Consider the following 23490-nt stretch of genomic DNA (forward strand, 5'->3'; position numbering starts at 1 on the left):
TAAGGAGGTCTTTTCTCTTTGGTCTACAAAATCCTTCCTCATTTAACCTAATAGTTTTGAAGCATTTTCTGCTTCATACCAGTGCTTCACTTTCACACCATATGGCATCAGAGTGGAACTTTAGGGCAATATCAGAAAATCAATATTAAAATTCAATTTGTATAAATTGTAAAATTTTGGAATTTTAACTGAATATTCTTGATTGGCAAGAAAAGTGGTGCATTAATTACATGGAACAAAATCAAATACAATAAATCCCTTAACATTGTCCTATAATTCTACTTGTTTGTAAAATACTTTTTTATATTCTAAATGCTTTAAACCAGATTTTTTTTTTCTCCTTCCAACAGGTACCAAGAACCAGGCAGTTAGTGACTTCCCCAAGTCCAATGGGTTCTTCTGATGGCAAAGTCCTTCCCCTCAATGTACAAGTGGTCACTCAGCACATGCAGTCTGTGAAACAGGCACCAAAGACTCCTCAGAATGTTCCAGCCAGCCCTGGTGGTGATCGTTCTGCTCGGCATCGGTACCCTCAGATCTTACCCAAGCCAGCTAACACCAGTGCACTCACCATCCGATCCCCAACTACTGTCCTCTTTACAAGCAGTCCTATCAAAACTGTTGTACCAGCTCCACATTTTACCACAAATGTGGTAAAAATGACAGCAATATCACTCACACCCAGCAACAGTAGTGCCCCTCTTAAACCTTCACCCTCTGTGAACAGTGCAACTGGAACAATAGAAGAATCAAGGGCTGTTCCCCATATCAAAAATGGTTCTGTTGTTTCACTTCAGTCTCCTGGATCTAAGACTAGTGCTGTGGGAACTTCCTCTGTAGAAATAAAAATGGAACCAGAGATATTGTTAGATGAAAATTCTATACAGTGCCAAGAGAACTGCGATGTGTCTAAAGCTGCTAAAGTGACCCCTCGCGGACCTTTGGGGCAGAGAAGTAATTCAGAGGGTCCAGGGATAAAACCCTCAAATGAAGGTACAATTGAAACTAAAGCAACTAAGGCCTGTGACCAGAGGACCAAATGTAAAAGTCGCTACAATGAAATGTCACCAGTTGCTTCAGGCAATAATCACAACACCTGCAATCTGTCAGTTGCCACTCAAAACTTACCCTTCACCAGCACCAGTTCACCATCTAACGGTGACCCCACTAATAAAGACACAAAGTTATGCACTAAAAGTCCAAGGAAGAGACTCTCTTCTACATTGCAAGAGTCCCAGGTGCCTCCTGTAAAGAAATCCCTTATGGATCAGCTCTCTACAGATAACATGGAAGCTCAGAAGGGAAGTAGTAGTAGTAGTGCTAAAAAAGACCAGAGAGTTCTTCCTGCAGGAAAAACAGAGAGCTCAGCAGCAGGTGCTCAGGTTCCTAGCACAGTCTCAATAAATGTAAATTCACATGATGTGGCAGATCAGTCTCTAAATTCTAATGTTGTAAATGCCAGTGATTCAGCTTTAGAACAACCAATGACATCATCGTCTCCAGATATTAAAGTAAAATTAGAAGGAAATGTGTTTCTTTTAGAAAGTGACTCAAAAGCAGACAGCAGCTTTAATTCCAATGCCTGGCAGCAGCAGATCACTCAGGATTCTGAATTTTCATCTGCCAGCTGTGAACCACCGCCAATCAGTGTTATGAATATTACTTGTCACTCTGACATTAATGACTTAGAGAAGTCAGTTTGGGAACCACTGCATTTAGATGAAATGCAACAGGAAACATATAGCCAGCAGCTACACAACCAGATGCAAGAATCTTCTCTGAGTCAAATACAAGCACAGTCTTCAAATCAGTTACCTCTGCAGTCTGACCTGAAGGATTTTGAGCCCACTGTTTCTCAGACAAATGAAAGCTATTTTCCATTTGATGATGAACTTACACAGGATAGTATTGTGGAAGAGCTAGTGCTCATGGAACAACAAATGTCAATGAATAACTCACATTCTTATGGTAGCTGTTTAGGAATGACGCTTCAGAGTCAAGCAGTAGCTACAGGAACTCCAATGTCATCTCATCCCAACAGTACGCATTTCTACCATTCAATCCATAGCAATGGCACTCCAATTCACACACCTACACCAACTCCGACCCCCACCCCAACACCAACTCCAACACCAACTCCAACTTCTGAGATGATTGCTGGGTCTCAGAGTTTATCAAGAGAGAGCCCCTGCTCTAGATTAGCTCAGACTACACCAGTAGATAGTGCATTAGGAAGCAGCAGGCACACACCTATTGGTACGCCTCACTCTAACTGCAGTAGCAGTGTTCCTCCTAGTCCTGTTGAGTGCAGAAACCCTTTTGCTTTTACTCCAATAAGCTCCAGCATGGCGTACCATGATGCAAGCATTGTCTCAAGTAGTCCTGTGAAACCAATGCAAAGACCTATGGCTACTCACCCTGATAAAACCAAACTTGAATGGATGAACAATGGTTATAGTAGTGTCAGTAATACGTCAGTTTCAAGCCATGGCATTCTCCCAAGCTATCAGGAACTGGTGGAAGATCGATTCAGGAAGCCTCACGCTTTTGCTGTGCCAGGCCAGTCATACCAGTCTCAATCCAGGCATCATGATACTCATTTTGGTCGATTGACTCCTGTCTCACCTGTGCAACATCAGGGTACCTCTGTAAATAATACGAACAAGCAGGAAGGCTTTGCAGTCCCTGCCCCTCTTGATAACAAAGGGAATAATTCTTCCCTCAACAATAGCTTGAGATGCCGTAGTGTGAGCCCTGCAGTCCATCGCCAGCGCAATCTTAGTGGAAGTACTCTCTATCCAGTTTCTAATATACCACGATCTAACCTGACCCCCTTTGGAAGTCCAGTAACTCCAGAAGTTCATAATGTTTTCACAAATGTTCACACAGATACCAGTGCCAACAACATAGCTCAAAGAAGTCAGTCAGTTCCATTGACTGTTATGATGCAGACAGCCTTCCCCACTCTTCAGAAACAAGCAAACAGTAAAAAAATAACCAATGTTTTGTTGAATAAACTTGATTCTGACAATGATGATGCAGTAAGAGGATTGGGAATAAACAACCTGCCCTCCAATTACACAGCAAGGATGAATCTCACTCAGATATTGGAAACTTCCACTGCTTTTCCTAGTGCCAATCCACAGAATATGATCAATTCCAGCACTTCGGTTTATGAATTCCAGACACCAACTTACCTCACAAAAAGCAACAGCACGGATCAGATTAATTTTTCTCCTGGAGATAACCAAGCACAATCAGAAATTGGAGAGCAGCAATTAGATTTCAGTAGCACTGTTAAAGACCTGTTGGGTGGGGACAACCTGCAAGCCAACCAGCAGCTGGTGGGTCAGGTAGCATCAGATCTCAGTAACGTTGCATCTGATTTCTCTAGTGATATCAGATTATCTTCTGAACTCTCAGGCAGCATCAATGATTTGAACACTTTAGACACAAATCTACTGTTTGATCCAGGTCGCCAGCAAGGACAAGATGATGATGCTACACTGGAGGAATTAAAGAATGATCCATTATTTCAGCAAATCTGCAATGAATCCATGAATGCTATGACTTCATCAGGTTTTGAGTGGATGGAAAGCAAGGACCATCCCACTGTTGAAATGTTGGGTTAAATTGTGTTTTATAATATGTAGCACACTGTATCTAATGACAGATGTATTGTATTTGTCTTAATGGAAGTGCCTCCCGCAGCAGAAACACTTGCTATTAATTGTGACATTTTAAAAGGGTTTGCTGCATTAAATGGTTCATTCTTCACTAGAGAATAGATGAGACTTGCTTCTGTTCTAAATAAGTTGCTGAAGGCAGTGGGTCTGTCCACTAAACAGTATTAGGATTTAAAAGTTTATGATGTTCCCCAATTAATCACATTTTTTAAAATTATTTACCAGTTAGCCAGATTTTACAACAGTGATCCAGATGATTATTTTTAAAATCAGTTTTATTCCATTAGTTGATCTGCACAGAATCTCATTGGTTTTAGGCATAAGGTTATTTGTTTTTTCCCCCCCTTTTGGCACTTTTAGATAAGAAATCACAGCTATGAAGAACTATATGTAAGGCCATTCATGAACTAAGGATAGCATTCGGGTAATAAGGAGTGTGTAGTCTTGAAACATAGGGCTATGGTATAGTGAGAAATCTCTGTAGGGTTTTCTCTTGCTTTAATAGCATTTACACCTAAATGAAGGGCTTAAATAGGAGAAAATAATGCAAGTTTTAATACTAGTTTAAGGAAAGAAAGCTGCACTAAATTTTTTTTTTATTTAAGAAATAAACCTAGTGTTAGCCATTTATATTTGTGACCTCATGTTAGTCTTTTCACTATCATTTAAAAATGTTGATTTTTTTTTTTAAAACATGAAACAAATAATTCTGGGCACTGAAATTTTTAAGCACGTTACACGTTTCATGTTTTATTGATAATTTAGGATAGGAAAGTGGAAAAAATTGTTTTTAAATAAAATGGCTACATGGAAATATTAAAATATTATTGTTTGAGATTTAGTTTAAACCCTTATTGTATATTCTGGTAATTAGGAAAGAATTTTTTCGCCTCCTCTCAATTTAGTCAGCCAATACTTTTTGATCCTCCTAAATATAAAAATGCAGTTTGATCATGAACATCTTCTGAAAATCACACAAGCAAGGAGGAGAAATGAAACAGAACTGAAATTGGTTACCATCTACGGCCTGACTTCACAAATCCTTAATTCTCTTGTAAAAGAGCTGATATATGTAATACCTTAAAAAAGGAAACTTTTATTACTTGCTTGCTTATTTATTGTGACAACCAAAATTGCAAGAGTAACACTCAGGATTTATTTTAAAGTTGCATTTTCTGCATGCCTCCTATTTTATTTTAAAGAATATTTATAAACTTCACATCAGCATATGCAATCTGCTAACCATTTGAGAGCTAAGTTTTTTAAGTGAACTTTTCAAGTTTACTGCACAATTGATTAAAACATTACTATTAAGTTTTTAAAGTGACATTAAAACCATTTTAAATACAAATGCTATTTTAACTAAGATTTCCTTCAATTTAATTAGCAAGTCAGTCAGAATATTACAATCAATGAATATTTAACAAATGCAATGAAGGGTTTAATTTAATAAGAGTTCATTGTTCAGTAAAACTGCAAGGTGGGGGGATCAATACATTTCAATAAATGGTGCTAGGGTTGGCTCAGAGCTTGTGTATTGTACTAGTTATTGGCATTTGTGTGTGTTTGCTGTTATGCTTTAAAAATTGGTTAGATACCTGTTCTTAATGCTAGTTATTTCTTTACTGTACATTGAGACACAGCACTACTGCACACCAAAGTATGCGATACCCAAAGGAAAACTATGTGATTTCTCTAACAAATGATGGGAGCCTTTCTGTGTGAGAAACTCGGAAAAGGAGAATTTGAGGCCATTCTGATCCCTTGTTTACATTATTAGCTTCCTACTAACAAAACAAAATAATGGAAATCTTTTTTGATAAAAATTATTAAGACTAGTGAATTTTTACCCCTTGTACAGTATTGCAGCAAACACTTTAAATTTGGTTGATTAGTCCAGCAAACTTTTCTGGGGTTCATATATTGCACTAAATTTCTGTTGAACCTGTGGTAGGCACATCTCTTAGGATAAATGCAACCAATACAGTCCACAGATAACTTTTTAAATGTGTTTCATTATGAAAAGACAAATGTCATCAAAGTGACAGATAAAATTGTCTTATGTAGCAATGTGCATTGATCTCAATGAGATATTTCTATTTCTTATTCTCTTACATGAGAATATTACAGCAGGAAAAAATTAAGTTTAGTTTGCTTCACCATGTTAATACATGATCACAAAGCGTGCATGAGTGTTATTGACCTATCTTGTACAGTAGTAGGTATATTCCTGTAACCACTTTTTTTTGGCTATATTGAAACTGGTTCAGTGTTGACCAGGTAAGCATAGTTATTCACAAGTTATTTCCTCTTTTATGTTTACTAATTCTGCTTAGTTATTGTTGAATATGTTCTTTTCTCAGATTATTTTCATTGTTCTCGTGTTTAAAACATTTTGCATCATTTTATCATGATAATACTTCATGAAGTAAATAATTTTGCATATAATTGCAATAAGCACTGACTTTTGAACTGAAAAGAAGGAAAGTTTTTTTTTTGTGCAGTGCATCTGAGGTTCATTTAACAGTCTTGTACTATACTGTGCTCTACTGCACCGTAAGAAAAAAAAATCCCTGTTCCACATTTCCATTTAGTGCAAAAAGTCAGATTCCCCCAGTGTTTTGTTGTCTGTTGTACCTGCTGAAACTACGGTAGTTGACTATTGCAGTAGCATTTCAGTTCTCTTTTTTTATTGAAAGTGCTCAAGAATTGTTTTTTAAATGTTTTCAAAAACAATAAAAACATTTTATATTAAGATAACTGGATTTTGAAAATTATTTACAGACTGACTTGTCCATTAGTATAGTTATGTAAATCTTTTTTTCATAGCATTTAACCCCTCTTCATCAAAGGGATAAAGATTTATTCAAGGAACAGACCGCTGGTTAGGTGGCCTAGTGGATAAAGCACCAGCCCTAGAGTAAGGAGTACCTGGGTTCAAATCCAGTCTCAGACACTTAATAATTACCTAGCTGTGTGGCCTTGGGCAAGCCACTTAACGCCATTTGCCTTGCAAAGAAAAAAAAAACCTTAGATCTACTATTTACTATTTGTTTAACTTGAGATAAATCACTTGCCTTCTTTGAGATTCAATTTTCTCATCTTTAGCAAAAGTAGGTCAGACTAGAGGACTTCTAAGGTCACTTCTAGTTCTAAATCAATGATCTTATGATATATGGCTTTCTAAAAAATTGTCTATTAGCTCTAATCCATCTATTCCTTTTAGCCATTGTTGGAAAAATTTGTACCCCTCAAACTTTATTGTGGTTACCTTTAAAAAAATTTAACTTTCTGAAATTCTATATAGATATTTGAGATCTAAGCAAATTCAGTAGGTAGAATTTGTGTTTTGTACAGGTTAGAATCCTGTAAAAAGCACTCAAGTCAAATTTTATTTTCCCACAGAAGTAATAAAATCTTATATAACAGGTAACCAAGTATGTGATGTCAAGCTTTTTATTTTTTATGGAAAACACTTTTATGGAAAACAAGTGAAAAATAGCTGTTTTAGTCTATATTCATAAAATATCAGTTCTTTGGTGGCAGATGGAATGTTGAATCACGAGTCCTTTGGGCTTGTGAGAATAGTCGTGTAATTCAGTTATTCATCATAATATTCTGCTGGTTCTGTTAACTTTAGTTTGCTTTAATTTATATAAGTTCATATTTTTCTGAAATCATTTCTTATGGCACAATAATATTCAATCACAAATATATATATATATATGACAGCTTGTTTAGCCATTTCCCAATTGATGGCCATCCCCTGATTTTGCAGTGCCTTGCAACCACAAAAAAGAGCTGGTGTAAATATTTTTGTACTAATTGATTCTCCCCTCTGCTTTTTTTAAAAAAAATCTCTTTGGGACACATACCCATTAGTAGTATTGCTGGATCAAAGGGTATTACACGATTTTATAATCCTTTAGGCTTAGTTCCAAATTGCTCTTTAGAATAGTTGGATCAGCTCACAACTCTCCCTACAAAGCATTTGTGTCCCAGTTTTCCCACATTCCCTCTAATGTTTATCAATCTGATCAGTATGAGATAGTACCTCAGAATTGTTTTGAATTTTATTTATCTAATTGTGATTTAGGATATTTTTCACATGATTATAGATAGTTTTGATTTTTTTTTGTCAGAAAATTGCCTGTTCATATCCTTTGTGATGTCCAGCTTTTTTTTTTTTTAGTGGTGGTGGGGACACCCCACTGGGACCTTTATTCCTCCAAGGTCTTATGCTCTCTTGCCTGTCCTTTGATATGTAGATGGTCCCCATATTTCCCTCTACCCTGAAGCTGTAAGGAGGGGATCCAGCTTGACTACTTAGTATGGAAGCCCAAACTGCAACCTGGATCTGAGTGCAGGCTAGTAGCAGAGTCCTACACCAAGGGAGAGCAGAGAAATCTCTGCAGACTTCCCTTACCATCTCTGGGAGTGCAGGCTACTTTCTCCAGATTCTCACTACAGATTCTGCACTCGGTGCTCCTCACTCCGCACTCATTCTGGTGTAGCAGAGTTCTCTCGCTGCCCCTTCAAGCTGTTGCTGGTGATCTCTGGGCTGGGCTGGGCTGGGTTGCATGGGGCTGTGCCTTTTTTCCAACCCCCAGACCTGGTGAAACACCTTTCCTGCAGAACTAAGTTATCTTGGACTGGGAAAATGTATAACTCAGTCTTTCTGTGGGTTCTGCCCCCTCTAAATTTTGGCTAGAGTCATAATTTGTTGGCTTTTGGAGTATGGGGGGGGGTTCCCTGGAAATGCTGCCTTCACACTGCTATCTTGGCTTGGCCCCCCCATATCCAGCTTTTTTTTTTAAGATTTTTTGCAGGGCGGCTAGGTGGTGCAGTGAATAGAGCACCAGCCTTGGAGTCAGGAGTACCTGGGTTCAAATCCAACCTCAGATACTGAATAATTACCTAGCCGTGTGGCCTTGGGCAAGCCACTTAACTCCATTGCCTTGAAAAAAAAATCTAAAAGAAAAAAAGATTTTTTGCAAGGCAAATGGGGTTAAGTGGCTTGCCCAAGACCACACAGCTAGGTAATAATTGTGTCTGAGGTTGAATTTAGTACTCCTGATTCCAGGGCCAGTGCTCTATCCACTGTGCCACCTAGCTGTCCCCCATATCCAGCTTTTTAAAGAAAAGAGATTCCATTTTTAATTATAGCTCTCTTGCTGGGATCAAGCTTCTCTCCCCCCCCCCATTCTAATTTGTTTCTTAACTGCTGGAGATGTTTCCTAGACTACAGAGCTCCTCCTGTATTTATTGACTCCAGAGTTAGTAAATTTACTTTTTAAAGATCATCAGTAACATGGGTTGATCCTTCAGCCAACCAATGGCTAGCCATCCTAGAATTCCATCAGGTTTAATTGAACAACTTTGTCCATCCTAAAGGAGAAAAGAAGTATAAGCATTTTTTTATGTGTCTTAGGTGCCTCCTTCACATTATTATAAAAGTTATATTTGTATAAGATAAAGGTGTTTAAAGAGGGTCCCCAAACTCCTTATGTATCACCTAATATAAATGTAAAAGCAATTACAGCCAAGATGGGTCTTAAAGTTATACTTGAGCAAATCTTCATATCCTAGCAAAGTGCCAAAGCTTCCCCCAGAGTGAAAACTAGGAGTATATTTCTGCCTGATAGTATGTCACTGGATTACAGTGGGGAAAGGGGCTATTTATTTGTGTAATATAAAATAAACTAAAAGTTTTGCACATTTTTAGAAATTAAATTACTCAAAATGGCCACAACCTTACTTAGATTAAGAGATGATAGAAATGAATATTATTTATTTTTCTGAATATCTTTGATTGGCCATCACTTGCAATTTTTTTTCTTAAGGCAAATGATCTTAAAACTAAAAAAGAATAGCAAGTATTGCTAGGAGAACCAAGGAACACAAATGCTAAAACTAGAAGGACAAACCTCTTTCATTTTCCATATAAGAAAACCATCCAGGGAAGTTAGTGATGTCCTTACAGGTGATTAAGTATTAAGTGACTCAAGACTTGAAACCAAGAAAGAATATAATAAGAGAATTTAGAATATAATAGAATTCTTAGAGAATTTAAGTGGCTTCAATCTTCAAATATGACCTCCACCCATCTCTCCCCAAAATATGAAGTGGTTCAGAGTAAAGTGAACAGAATCAGAATAATTTTATACAATAATTATACTATAAAAAACAAACAACTTTGAAAGACTTAAAAAATTCTGATCTGCATTGACCAATTATGCTTCCAATCTTTGTGCTGCCCAACTCATGACAATAAGGTATGGAGTCAGAATAAAGAATGAGACATACATTTTTGGATATGGATAAAATGGAAATTTGTTTTACCTGACCATACAATTTGTTTTTAAAGGAGAGGAGTGAGAAAAAATAAATCCTTGTCAACTGGAAAATGTAAAACAAAAAATAGGTATTAGCTGAAGAGCTAGCAAAATAGCTATGAGCTGAAAACTATAGTTCTATTCAAAAGGTAAAGATATCAGAGTGACTAGAATTAGTATTTCCCCAGTGATCCATTTGATAATGCTTGCATTGTTTCACATCTGTAGCACTTTCTCACCTCTATTTTTTTAAAGATTTTATTTATTTTGAGTTTTACAATTTTTCCCCTAATCTTACTTCCCTCCCTCCACCCCCCCCACAGAAGGCAATTTGTCAGTCTTTCTCACCTCTATTTTTAAAAAATAATGAAATCTTTTCTCTTCCATCCTCTTACTGAGAGAATATTGTTTTTATCATAACAAATTTGCATAGTCAAGCAAAACAAATTCTTTCAATGGCTACACACATATATACATATATGTATATACATATATATGTATGTATATATTTTTTCATCATATTCAGGACAATGTTATTCCATTTCATTCATTTACCAGAACTTCCTCATCTGATGGACAATTGTTAGTTTCCAGGATTTTGCTACCATGAAAAAATGTTGTGATAAGAATGTTTTATACATTTCCTCTCTTTGATCTATTTTTGTTAGAAACCTAGCAGTGGTTGGTTGGTTCTTATTCTTCTTTATCAAAGTGAGTCAAAGAGCACTCATTGTTTAGGAGCTTTTTGAATATTCCAAATTGCTTTCAGAATGGTTGTACCCAGGGGGCGGCTAGGTGGCACAGTGGATAGAGCACTGGCCTTGGAGTCAAGAGTACCTGAGTTCAAATCTGGCCTCAGACACTTAATAATTACCTAGCCGTGTGGCCTTGGGCAAGTCACTTAACCCCACTGCCTTGAAAAATCTAAAAAACAAACAAAAAACCCCACAAGAATGGTTGTACCCATCTATGGGTATATAAGTAATGCATCAATGTGACTTTTCCCAAAAATCTCTCAAATATTTATCATTTTATTTCTTTTTGGGGGGGGGAACCTTTTATTGGCCCTCCATTTTGATGGGTATGAGATGGAATCTCAGAATTCCTTTGATTTGAATTTCTCTTGTCATTTGGGAGCATTTTAAAAATATGATTATGCATCCAATTCCCAGGGTTGTTGTGAGGTTCATATGAAATAATATTTTCAAAGTGCTCGGTGCTTAATAGGTGTTTTATTAATCCTTGCTTTCTTTACTATAGATAGCCTGGATTTCTTCTCTTGATTTTTATCATATCCTTGGACTGTTTATCAATTGAGGAATGCTTCTTTTTCTTTTCAATTTGAATAAATATCTTTCATATCTTAAAAATGATTCTTTTATCAGAAAAATTTTCTGCAAAGATTTTTTCCAGTTGTTTCATTTAAATCTTAAGCTTTATTAGATTTGTGCAAAAACTTAATTTTATATAATCAAAATAATGTTTTATTGTCTTTCTTACTTGTTTGGTCATGAACTTTTCTCCTATCTATAGGTCTGACAGGTAATTTTGCCATGTTTCCCTAATTAATTTATGATGTAACCTTTTATATTTATATTGTATATTTTATATTTTATATTGAGGTTTTATATATATATATATATATATATATATATATATATAATATATATGTGTTATCTTTGTATAAACTATGAAGTGTTGGTCTAAATGTAATTACTTTCATACTGCTGTCCAATTTTTCCCAGCAGTTTTTGCAAATAATGAGTCTTTCCAGTGATTTTTCTAGGAATTTTCATTTTGGGGTTTTTTTTTTGAGATCAGTAGATTTCTATTTTTCACATTTTCTTTTTAAGACTGGGAATTTTTCTCTGATGATTTCTTGAAATTTGCTATATAGAGATTTTTTCCCATTATGCATCTCAAGTAATTCTTTGCTTCTCAAGTTATCTCTTCTAGATCTATTTTACTGGTCAGTTTTTTTATTTGTATTTTCTTCTATTTTCTCATTCTTTTGACTTTTGGGGGGGTGAGGGAGGGACGGTCTTCTGGATTAATTAATTTCTATTCCTTTCTGATTTTTTAGAGTTTGTTGCTAAGGTAAGAACTTTTCCTCTTTTATTAAGCTGTAGATGCCTTTTCCCACTTACCCATAGCTCTCATTTCTTTTATATCTTTTTCGAACATTTGCACAATTTCTTTGAAGCATTCTAACTGTTCCTGTGGGAATATTTTTCTTGAGGTCTTAATATAGTTTTTGAGTCATTATTTTCCGGGTTTGTGCCTCATCATCTCTGGCATCATAACAGTCCTTCATTTTTGTAGTTACTTATTCATTCTTATTGCTGAGGACTACTCTGGGGAACCAAATCAAGTTGAAAACATTTCCTTTCCCCTGGTTGCAGACTTTCTCTAGGTCTTTTCCTTATGGACGCCAAGGTTCTCTTGTGATCAGCCTAGTTGAAACCCTTTCTTTTAGATGAGGAGAGAAAAGAAGCAGAGATCTTTCCTTTCTTTAATCCTCAGCTAAATCCACTGATGCACACTGGTTTGAGACCTAGTTGAGACCTTTTTCTTTATGGGAAAGAGAAAAACAATTAAGGTCCTTCTTTTCCCCAGCCTTTTTTTAATCATCTGACAAGGAAGATTTTTTTTCTTTCTTCAGACTCAGGTGTTTTGTTTTTTCTTATTGCATAGTTTTTCTTTTGTTTTTAATTTTTTTAACCTTTGGGAGGCAGTTTTTTTTCCCTTTTAATTGTCAGCCTGAGCAAAAGCTTCCTTTTCTTCATACTGAAGTGTTTCTTTTTCTTCCCCTCATCCTTGAACTCTTTTTCACTTCAAGTTTCTCAATAGATTTCCCTGTTTAGTCTTATTTTCACTTTACTCTTGAGGGAAGATTTCTTGCCAGTGGTACCTGAAACCCTTTACTTTCATCCCTAAGTGCATCATATTTACTGATTGCCTAAGAGGTAAATTGTTTAAAAATCAAATTGCTTAATGGTATGATATAATTGACCTTCATGATTTCCTTAGTTTTTCCTTTCACTCTAAAATATTTGCTTTAAGCTAAGGTCCTCTAGTTTACTCTTCTTAAGAGTTCCTCTTTTTCAATATCAGGTGTGTGAATTGAACATATTTTATATTCGCTTGTTGGGATCCATCCTCAAGCAATATTTATTTACATACAGAATGACGATTTCCCAGATGGTGAAGGGTCTTAAGGTAATAAATTATCTTCTACAATAGAATTTTTTTAATCTAATAAAGGAATTTGCTAATAGCTATTGCCTTTTTATAGTTTCTCGGTATTAGCTGAGCCCAATTTCTAAATATTAGCTCTAAATCACACTCTATAATTGAAATCTTTTTGACTTCTAGAGAAACTAGACCTGAAATATTTCTTTAACAATTTTATAGTGTGACCCTGCAATTTGTTAACATATTGAAATATGTAACTCTCTTTGCCAGTCATAGCAGATGGCCAGTCCTTACTGCTGGGAACAGAAATTTAACTGATTTGACAGTAGCCTTATGGTCATTTTGGTAGAAAGCCAAATATTTGCATTGAAACAAACTTATGATAAATCATTGTTATTATTGGTCTGCAAGGGGAAATAGTCTTCCTAATCCAAGTGTAGTAATATATAAATTTAAAGCTATTTTCTTATATATTTAGACTACTTGACATAAGTGTACTAGTCTTTCTGGCGTGGCTTAAACTGGCTACACTGCCAGGGGTAAGGAACAGTATGCAAGAATAAAGACCCTGGGAATTTCATAATATTATTATTTTTAAAAATCCTTTTTAAAAAATGCTGCTCTACAGATCTTCAAAGTCCTTCTGAACAACCAACCTATCCAGCTTAGATCCATATACTGTTCCACAAGGAGTGAAAAAGTGCCATTATATATTGTTGACACGAGTTTCCTTCCCTAGCCACATGTGTTCCCCATATGTACACCACACTATCATTGAATTCTAAATTTTTTGTCCATTCTTACCACTATAACTTGGTATATTTGTGGGAGAATGTACTCTGGAATTGTAGGAGGAGCATTGTTGTCACATTTTTTCCTTACTTTCATTGTAATAAATGTCTTTGCTTTGAAAAAAAATTGCTACTGTAGAAGAAGACTCTACCCTCCAATCTGTTTTAGTATAGGGGGTTATTGGTTTTTAATATTTGCTTATTTATAACATGAAGCATTTTTACATAAATCATTACTGTTGTCAAAGTGACTTCCTATAGGATAAATAAACAAATTTCTTAAGTGATTTTTTTAATGTTGCTTTAAATGAAGCATTGGACATTTGTACCTCGAAAATAGTTTGAAATGAGAATTAATTCTTTTAGCTCCTTTAAAACAGGGATTGTGTAAAAACAGTATTTTTTGAATTGCAAATTTTCCTTAAGGATAATAATATCTAATATTACACCTAATGGGGGCAGCTAGGTGGTGTAGTGGGTAGAGCACCAGCCCTGGAGTCAGGAGGACCTGAGTTCAAATCCAGCCTCAGACACTTAATAATTACCTAGTTGTGTGACCTTGGGCAAGTCACTTAACCCTGTTGTCATTTTAAAAAAATTGCACCTAATGCAATATCCATATTTTAATAAATTCTAAGTAGTTACTGTGATACCAGTAATATTTCATGAGGTTTTGATTATTTTTGTCTTTCTCTATATCCCTACATCTTAGAACTGTGCTTAATATATAATAGGCATCAAAAAATGTTGATTTATTTGATTTAGCATTTTTTTTATGGAATTCACTTTAAAGAACTGTTTTGGGGGGCAGCTAGATGGCACAGTGGATAAAGCACCGGCCCTGGAGTCAGGAGTACCTGGGTTCAAATCCAGTCTCAGACACTTAATAATTACCTAGCTGTGTGGCCTTGGGCAAGCCACTTAACCCATTTGCCTTGCAAAAAAAAACAACTAAAAAAATAAAATAAAGTACTGTTTTGTGGGTCAGTCTTTCCAGGTATCTCTCTAAGACTGTAAGTTTCAGAATAATACTGATATTAGTTGTTTTCCTCATTATGAGTTCCCATTAGCAATACAATCATAGGTCCACTCCTCCCCCCATAATTAGAAAAACTATATGTTCTAAAGTATAAAATTATTCATTTCTGTAACCTTTTCCTACTTGAATATGCAACCACTCTAAGAGCATTTTCATTATTATAAAAGAAAACCTACCTTACATGATCCTTAAAATGTCTCTTCAAATATTATTTTCAGTTGTTACTGAACTACTCCAATTTCCTGTCTAAAAGTAAAAGTAGTAATAATTTCTTTACTATCTCAGGTTGCTTTTGGCAATAAGGAGGAGCTGCCATGTTTATTCCTAAAACCTAGCAGATACTTAATAAATACTAGTTCTTTGATTGATTTATTAAAGGAACATTATTTCAATTCAATCCAAGAAGTATTGCAATCTATCTCTTTCCCCTGCACCCTAGGATCTTGGTGTTCTTGTGTTTTTCTCTGATCCTCAAACATTTCCAAGTTTCTCCTCCCTTGAAATGCCTCACACTTTGAAATTATTTGTCACTCATTCCCTCCTCTTAAAAGTAATTACAGTGATTATTTCTCTTGTGAATAGCAATTAGGTGTCTAAGGAAATTGAGCTAGATAAGGCTCTAAAAATCTGATAAGATTTTAAAAAAATATTAAATAAATCCTTGCTCAGATGTGAATGACTGATAAGCACAGCTACAAGCACCCCTTAACTGAGTGGGGTAGGGGATGGAATTGCTTATTAACAAAGCAAAAATCTAACAAATACAGCCTGTGAAGAAAATTCCTACAAATTCATACTCTTAATAGTTCTCACCTTAGTGAGAAGTTTAACTTAGGCTTTCAAAGATTTTGTGGCCAATGCTATCTGAGAAGATACCAAAATTACGGTGTTGTCTGCTATACCTATATATATCTGTCTACGGAATGTCTGCTATCTGTGATAGCTTATATATGAAGTCACAGAAAGTTAACCTAGTGAGAAATTTTTTGGCCAAAGCAAACATGGAACATATGAGAAATTGTCCTCTATACTGTGTAGTTATGTAGTAATGATGAAAGGTAGCAGGAAGGGGTTGCCAAGATCACATAGCATTATTTTAATAATGTGATATTATTAATAACAAGCTTTTCTAATTTTGTCAGCAAGCTGATAAAACCAGATATTTGAACCACATCCATACTGACATTAAGGGATGTGTGGGGTATTCAAAGAGGACTACCAACTCTGGTGTGAGGGCTTGCTGAGCCTTTTCTGGGCTGCTCATTCACCTTTGGTGTCTGCCTGGCACTAGACTCTCTCCTGGGGCTCCTAGAGGCTTGTAGCATGCTCGGCAGCCATTCTCAGAACTAAAGCATCTCAACCAAACCAGGTTGAAGACAGTTGTCTAGCCTCAAACCCATTGGTGAATTGGAAGGATATCTACCCCAAATATGTGAAAACTTCTCTTGCTGGAATGGGCAGAGGAGAAGAATTTCTTTCAACAGCCATGAAAGCAGGTGTTGTAGAGTACCTAGAGCTTGGTCAGGCATTGAAGATATTAAGGTCATCCACTGCATTTCAGACCACTGCCAATTGTCCTACCTTTGTTCCTGCTACTGGACTTCATTGTTGCTGGAAGAAAGAGTGAGGTTAATGACTGCAACTGGGCCTCACTTCAACCCAATTTATGTACACATCAAGACATATCTCCATATAATCATTTGGTCCTCTCTGAAAACAAAAGGAACAATGAAACCAGAAGACAAGTTGTGGCTAAATGGAAGGATAGTTCTTGGGCTTTCCTCAGAGAGGTGAATAAAGGAATTGGTTTCACTGTCATCCCAAAGGCAACAAAAAAGTACCCATAACAACTGAGCAAAAATGTCACCACAAAGATAATTGTAGCTTTTGTGTCAAAGTCTGCTGTAGAGGGTTAAGTAAAGAAATCCTATGAGGAACATAACAAGCTCCTTAAAACTACTTAAATACAATAAAAAATTTTTTGGTTTATTTATTTTATATTATTACAATAATCTTGTGAGAGAGAACATAAACCATCCCCCCCCCCAAAAAAAAAAACACTCAGGAATAGTGAGAGAGGAAAAAAATGTGCTTCAGTTTGTGTTCAGATACCAAATGGCTCTGTCTCTGGGATGAGTTGCCTTCTTATTTTCCCCATAGTTGCTAGTGCTATATTTCCCATCATTCTATTCCTTCCCACTCTGATTTATTCTATTCTTTCTCTCTCCTTTCACCCTATCCCTGTTCAGAAGTGTGTTGTACCTGAGTACCCTCTCCTACAATCTTCCCTTTCTTCTATCACCTACTTCCCTACTTCCCTCCTTCATTCCCCTTTAGCCCATCCCTTTCTCTTGTTTTTCTCTATGTTAAGATAGATTTCTATTCCCTTTTAAGTGTGTATGTTATTTTGTCTCTGAGCCATTTCTGACGAGTGAAGGCTCACTCATTCCTCCTTGCCTTCCGCCATTCCGCTTCACTGAAAAAAGCTTTTTCTTGACTCTTATGTGAAATATCATAGCCCCTTCTTCCTCTCCTTTCTCTTCCTCCCTATACTTTCTTTTATCACCCATTGACTCCATCTTTTTACCATATTATACCATTATATTCAGCTCCTTTCTGTGCCTTGTCTATATATGCTCCTTCTAACAGCTCTTATAAATAATAAAGTTCATATGAGTTATAAGTATCTTCTTCCCATGCAGGAATACAAACAGTTCAACATCATTAAGTTCCTCATAATTAGTCCTTGTCCACCCCCTCTATGGTTTGCCTGAGTCCTTTACTTGGAGATCAAACTTAATGTTTAGCTCTGGTTGTTTCAATAGGAAAATTTGAAAGTCCTCTGTTTCAAAGTCCATCTTTTCCCCTGAAAGAAGATGTTCAGTTTTGTTGGGTAGTTGATTCTTGGTTGTAAACTAAGATCTTTTGCCTTCTGGAATATCATTCCAAGTCCTGTGATCCCTTAATTTAGACACTGCCAGATCCTGTGTAATCCAGACTATAGAGCCATGGTAGTTGAGTTGTTTCTTTCTGGCAGCTTTTAGTAGTTTCTCTTTGACTTGGGAGTTTTGGAATTTGGCTATAATATTCCTGAATGTTTTTCTTTTGGGATCTCTTTGAGTAGGTGATCAGTGAATTCCCTCAATTTCTATTTTACCCTCTGCTAGGATCTCAGGGCAATTTTTCAGTATTATTTCTTGAAAAAATGAAATCTAGGCTTTTTCTGGTTGTGACTTTCAGGTATCACAATAATTTTAAATTAGCTCTTCTGAATCTGTTTTTGAGGTCAGTTGTTTTTCCAGTGAGATATTTCACATTTTCTTCTAATTGTTGTTTTTTTGGAATAGTTTTATTTCTTCCCAATTTCTCACAAAGTCATCAGCTTCCTTTAGTTCCATTCTCTATTTGAAGGAATTATTTTCTTCAGAGAGCTTTTTTTATCTCCTTTTCCAGTTGGACAATTTTGCTTTTTAAGACATTATTGTCCTTATTTGCCTTTTGTGCTGCTTTTTCCATTTGGCCTAAACTGGTTTTTAACATGTTATTTTCTTCAGTATTTTTATATTTCTTTCACCAAGCTGCTGACCTGATTTTCATGATTTATCTGCATCATTCTCATTTTTCCTCCACCTCCCTTAATTGCTTTTCAAAGTCTTTTTTGAGCTCATCCATAGCCTGAGCCCATTTTCTATTTTTCTTGGAGGTTTTGGGTACAAAAGCTTCGATTTTGTCATCTTCTGAATCTTCCAAAGTAATTTTCTATGGTCAGATTCTTTTTCTTTTGTTTGTTCATTTTCTCAGCATTTGACTGATTTACCACATTTCCAGGGCTTTAGAGGGTTTTTGGAACAACCCACAGAGACCTTAATTTCCTCCAAGGTCTTATGAGAGGCTTTGACTGCTCTCTTGCCTGTACTTTGGTCTGGATGACCACAGGTTCCCTCTACCTTGGAGTTGTGAGGAGAGTCCCTACTCAGCTATGGAGGTATGGGAGCCCACTATACAGCCTGGATTTGGGTGGGGCAAACAGCTGAGTCCTGCCCCAGAGAGAGCAGAGAGACTTCTGCGGACTCCCCTAACCCCTTTATTGTCTGGGCTGTGCAGGCCAGCTCCCTGTTTCCCACCACAGGTTCTCATCACAGGGGTTTTCGGAGGCTGGCATTGCACTCACTCTGTACTCATTCTGGTGCAGTAGAGTTCTCTCACCACCCCTTCAAGTTGTTCCTGGTGATCCCTGGGCCAGGAGGTCTGAAAACTGCTCCCTCTGCCATGGATCTAAGTGCCCCCAGGGATCTAGGCACTCAGCCTGGTTTCAGCTGCAGCAGCAGCAGCAGTTATTTCCACCCCCCACCCCCCCACCCCCAATGAAATAGACCTTTCTCATGGAACTTCTAAGTTGTCTTGGACTGGGAAATTGCATTAGTCTTTCTTTCTTTTAGCTAGTCATAATTTGATGGCTTTTGGAGTTTTTTGGGGAACGAGTTTCTGGAAATTCCTGCCTTCATGCTGCCATCTTGGCTCCACTCAAATACTTAAATACAAACATTGAGACAATAATATCAAGGCAAAAATGGAAGACAATGAAAAATAGCTTGGAAAATGTAATTTGGGATGAAGAAATGTAACCTCTTTAAAAACAATATTGAAAATCCTGTGATCATATCAACAAATTCAGAAAAATCTTTGACAAAGTCCAATATTTCTGCAAAAAAACTCCAAATACCTACTTAACAAGAATAAACATAGATTGGTTTATAAAATATGATTTTAAAGTTCACATCTAAAACCATGGGGAAATACTAGAAACTTTCCACAGTATAAATGCATTTCTCACTATTGTTTGACATAGTTCCAGAAGTGCTAATGATAGCACTAACAAAAAATTTAATAATCCCTATTTGCTAATAACTTGATGGCTTGCTTAGAAAACCCTAAAGACTAGGCAAAGAAACTAAATGAAACAGTAGCTTCAACAGGATTAAAATATGACATTTTTATATATTAATAATAAAATAATATTAATTCCATAAAGTAATTCTAGAAAGAGATGACCCTGCATTTTAAATAAGTACAAATGTACATAAAGTTTCTGGGATTCAATCCTGAACTACATGAGTTAAATTGATATTTATCCTTTGAGAAATTAAGCAAGATTTAACTAGAGAGATTTTTCAGTACCTGTGGTTATACCACAACTAATTAACAAATTATACTTCCTAAGTAATTTGTATGTTTAACAAATTAAGTAATCACATTGAGGATATTTTATGCCATATAGAGACAAAAATTCAATTTTAAATAATTGCACGATAAAGACATTTGGGAAGAGGCAGCTAGGTGGTACAGTGGATAGAGTACCAGCCCTGGAGTCAGGAGGACTAGAGTTCAAATGTGATCTCATACACATAATAATTACCTAACTGTGTAACCTTGGGCAAGTCACTTAACTCCATTGCCTTGCAAAAACTAAAAAAAAAAAACATTTGGGAGGAGCAAACTACATGGAATCACAAGGGAAATATTTTTTAAAGTAGTGCTCAATGCTACAAAGCAGTATTAGAACATTTTGGAACTGGTTAGAAATAAAGAATAGGACAGGTGATAAAGAAAAATTTAAAAAAAAATTACTCTGGAAAGGGTTTGTCAGAGATTAAGTTTAGAAAAACTACATATGTCACTTTGCTCACTGTGATAGGTGCAAAAACTACAAAGCCAAAAATGAAACTGCCATTTCTTCATTTTAAACTGGAAATTAATTCAACTCTGTTTTGAACTTGTTTCTGGGGTCTTTGAAACCAATGAGAACATAGCATCTAAAGCATATGTCCTGTCAAAGTAAGCCAGAGTCTTAAGTCTGTGTGGATTCTTTTATGTTTGTTCTTTCCTAATCTGTTGAAATAATTCATTACCCAAGACTGGGAAGGTAAAAAATGAGTCAAGAGTAAGGGAGAAAAAAGTTTGGAAAGCAGAATGGAATGAAGTGACTGGAGATCATGATAAGGATAAAGTTTGGATTTAGGAAGAGTGAGGCAGAAGAATAGGATAAAAGTTTTGTTCAAGAAGGGGATTTCAAAGTTTTAAATGATGGCAAGTGAACAATTGTGTGATAGTGAAGTCAAAGATATGACTATCCTTTGTGTAGTGGAGATGGGGTGAGGTTGCATAGTATAGAAGTGGAGGAGGGTGATGCAAGCTGAAAATGGTATGTTATTTATATAATAATGATAATTTTAAAAATAATAGAATTTATATATAGTATATAGAATTTATATGTTCCAGATACTGTGCTTAAGTAAGCACTTTACAAACAACCCTGGGAAATACTTTTACATTTAAAGGTGAGGTAACTGAAACAAATAAAGACCAAGGAAGACCATGAGACAGGTGCTAAATTCCATAAGAAGAGAAAAATTACTTAGGGGCTGATGGATGACAGCAATGAGCATCTGGATGTGATGATGCAGATATATGTATTGAACCTCATGAGAAGAATTATTGAATGAGAGGAGGAGTCTGGAAATAAGAATGAAAAACAAGCAATAAGCTGGGTTAACAACTGATGTTATCTCCCTATTATCACTATCATTTGTAATATCTTTCCTCTCTATGCTAGCAATAGAAATCTCCCCCTTTCAAATCTCAGGTGCAATGCTTCATTTGTGATGCTTCTCAGATTACTCCAGCCACAATGATATCCCTTCTTCTGACACTTAGAATTTCATTGCTGTGAGTACTCCTTCCACCAGTACAAATCCAACTGCTGCTGTCTTCTCATTCTGTTACAAGAATTCTTAGTCATATTTCCTCATACTATCAAAATTGCTAGAAGCCTTCCTTTTATTCTCATCATATTTCATGCATATCATTCCAGAAATGGAATTTCTGATTCTTTCAGCATCTCACGATATCTTATTTACTCTAGTACTTTCAACACCTCAAGATCTTATTTACTCTAATTCTTTATGATTTCACTGATGAGAACATTCTCCAGCAATACAGATTGAACATGATTTCATGATCTACAATTTTAATCAATATTTTACAATAAATAACCAATTGAAGATTATCCAATATACTACAATACAGGTTTTCCTGTTTTAAAAATATTTTAAGGATACTATTAGAGGATTGAGGTCTAACCAGGAGGACTCTGCCTTCTATATAATCTGATAAATTAAAAACATTTATTGTTAGTCAACAAGCATTTTATTATGTACTTATTGTAGATACAAAGAAAGGTAAGTACAAGATCCATGTTCTCAAGGAGCTCACAGTGAAGAAGAAGAAAATGGCAGTGAAGAAGAAAACAAGCAAATGTCATGCAAGATATATGCAGTGTAAATGGAAGGAAGGTAATCTCAGAGGAAAGGGACGTGGTAAGTGGTAGTATGGAACCAGAAAAGGCTTCCTTCAGAAAGTGGAGTATGAACTAAGTTTTGAAGGAATACAGGAAAACTAGAAGTCAGAGATGAGGAAAGAAAAGCATTCCAGGGCTGGGTAATAGTCAAAGTAAAAAAATATATAAATAAATAAACAAACAAGCAAATCAGTCAAATGAATGAATGATGCCTTTCACAAGCCGGCCTGTATAACTAAATGGCAGTGTGCTTGCAGGAGGGAAGGGTAAGGCAAGAAAGGTAGGGGCTAGGTTCATAAAGGGCTTTAATTGCTAAGAATTTTGTATATAATCCTATAAGTAATAGGGAGCCACTGGAGTTTGTGGCATAATAAGTTGATGTGGTCAGTCAGACATATGCTTTGTCAGAATAATATAAACATTTTGACCATAAATCATCTTATATTGTTCTTGAATGGATTATTTCATGTGCAGTAGATGGTTCCCCAAAGACAGGATTAATGTTTTCCCTTGAAAACAAGAAGTATATTGTGCTTTTTGTTTTGCATCTACAAAATTCTAAAACTATAGTAAATATGCAATGACTATTTATTGACTAGAATAGTACTGACACTAATTTTTATTTTCATTCTTGACCAGCATGGAATTATGACTTGACTATGTTGTGCTTATTAAGACACATAAAATTTATAATATATGTTTGCCTCAATTTATAGTGATTCATTTATTTGAAATGTATATCTTAAAAAAAGCATAGAATAAAAATTATTTCACAAAACCTCCTATTAATCAGAATCTGCCAGCATAAGAGCAGCTTCTAAGAATTATCATCTGAGCCAGATTAGAGTGGCAGGAGACAGGAGAAACTGTCAGCAGGAGATAGGCATCCATTGCTGCAAACTTCTGTTCTGTTTGCTTTTTACTCACCATCATCAAAGAACAGGTTCTTATTGCATCAGATGTCTGACTTGAACCCCAATTCAAGAAAAGTTGGCAATGCTTAGAAGCATTTCTGCTTTCCCCATCTCCATGCCTTAAACTGAAATCAACAGAAGGAAGAACAGCAGGCGATGTGGAAATATGTCTC

General features: G+C 35.9%; 1 protein-coding gene across 3 annotated transcripts in view; it reads left to right on the forward strand.

Annotated features, from left to right (window-relative positions):
* RFX7 (regulatory factor X7) overlaps positions 1 to 8573 on the forward strand; it is a 201484-nt gene extending 192911 nt beyond the window's left edge. For all 3 annotated transcript variants that reach the window (XM_074234611.1, XM_074234610.1, XM_074234609.1), the window contains one exon: positions 351 to 8573. In XM_074234611.1, the coding sequence (XP_074090712.1) occupies positions 351 to 3632 (3282 nt within the window). In that variant the 3' untranslated portion in view covers positions 3633 to 8573. The remainder of the gene's footprint in view (positions 1 to 350) is intronic.
* Positions 8574 to 23490: the final 14917 nt, after the last annotated feature.

The sequence above is a fragment of the Macrotis lagotis genome, chromosome 4, assembly GCF_037893015.1.
Source record: "Macrotis lagotis isolate mMagLag1 chromosome 4, bilby.v1.9.chrom.fasta, whole genome shotgun sequence".
Lineage (NCBI taxonomy): Eukaryota > Metazoa > Chordata > Mammalia > Peramelemorphia > Peramelidae > Macrotis > Macrotis lagotis.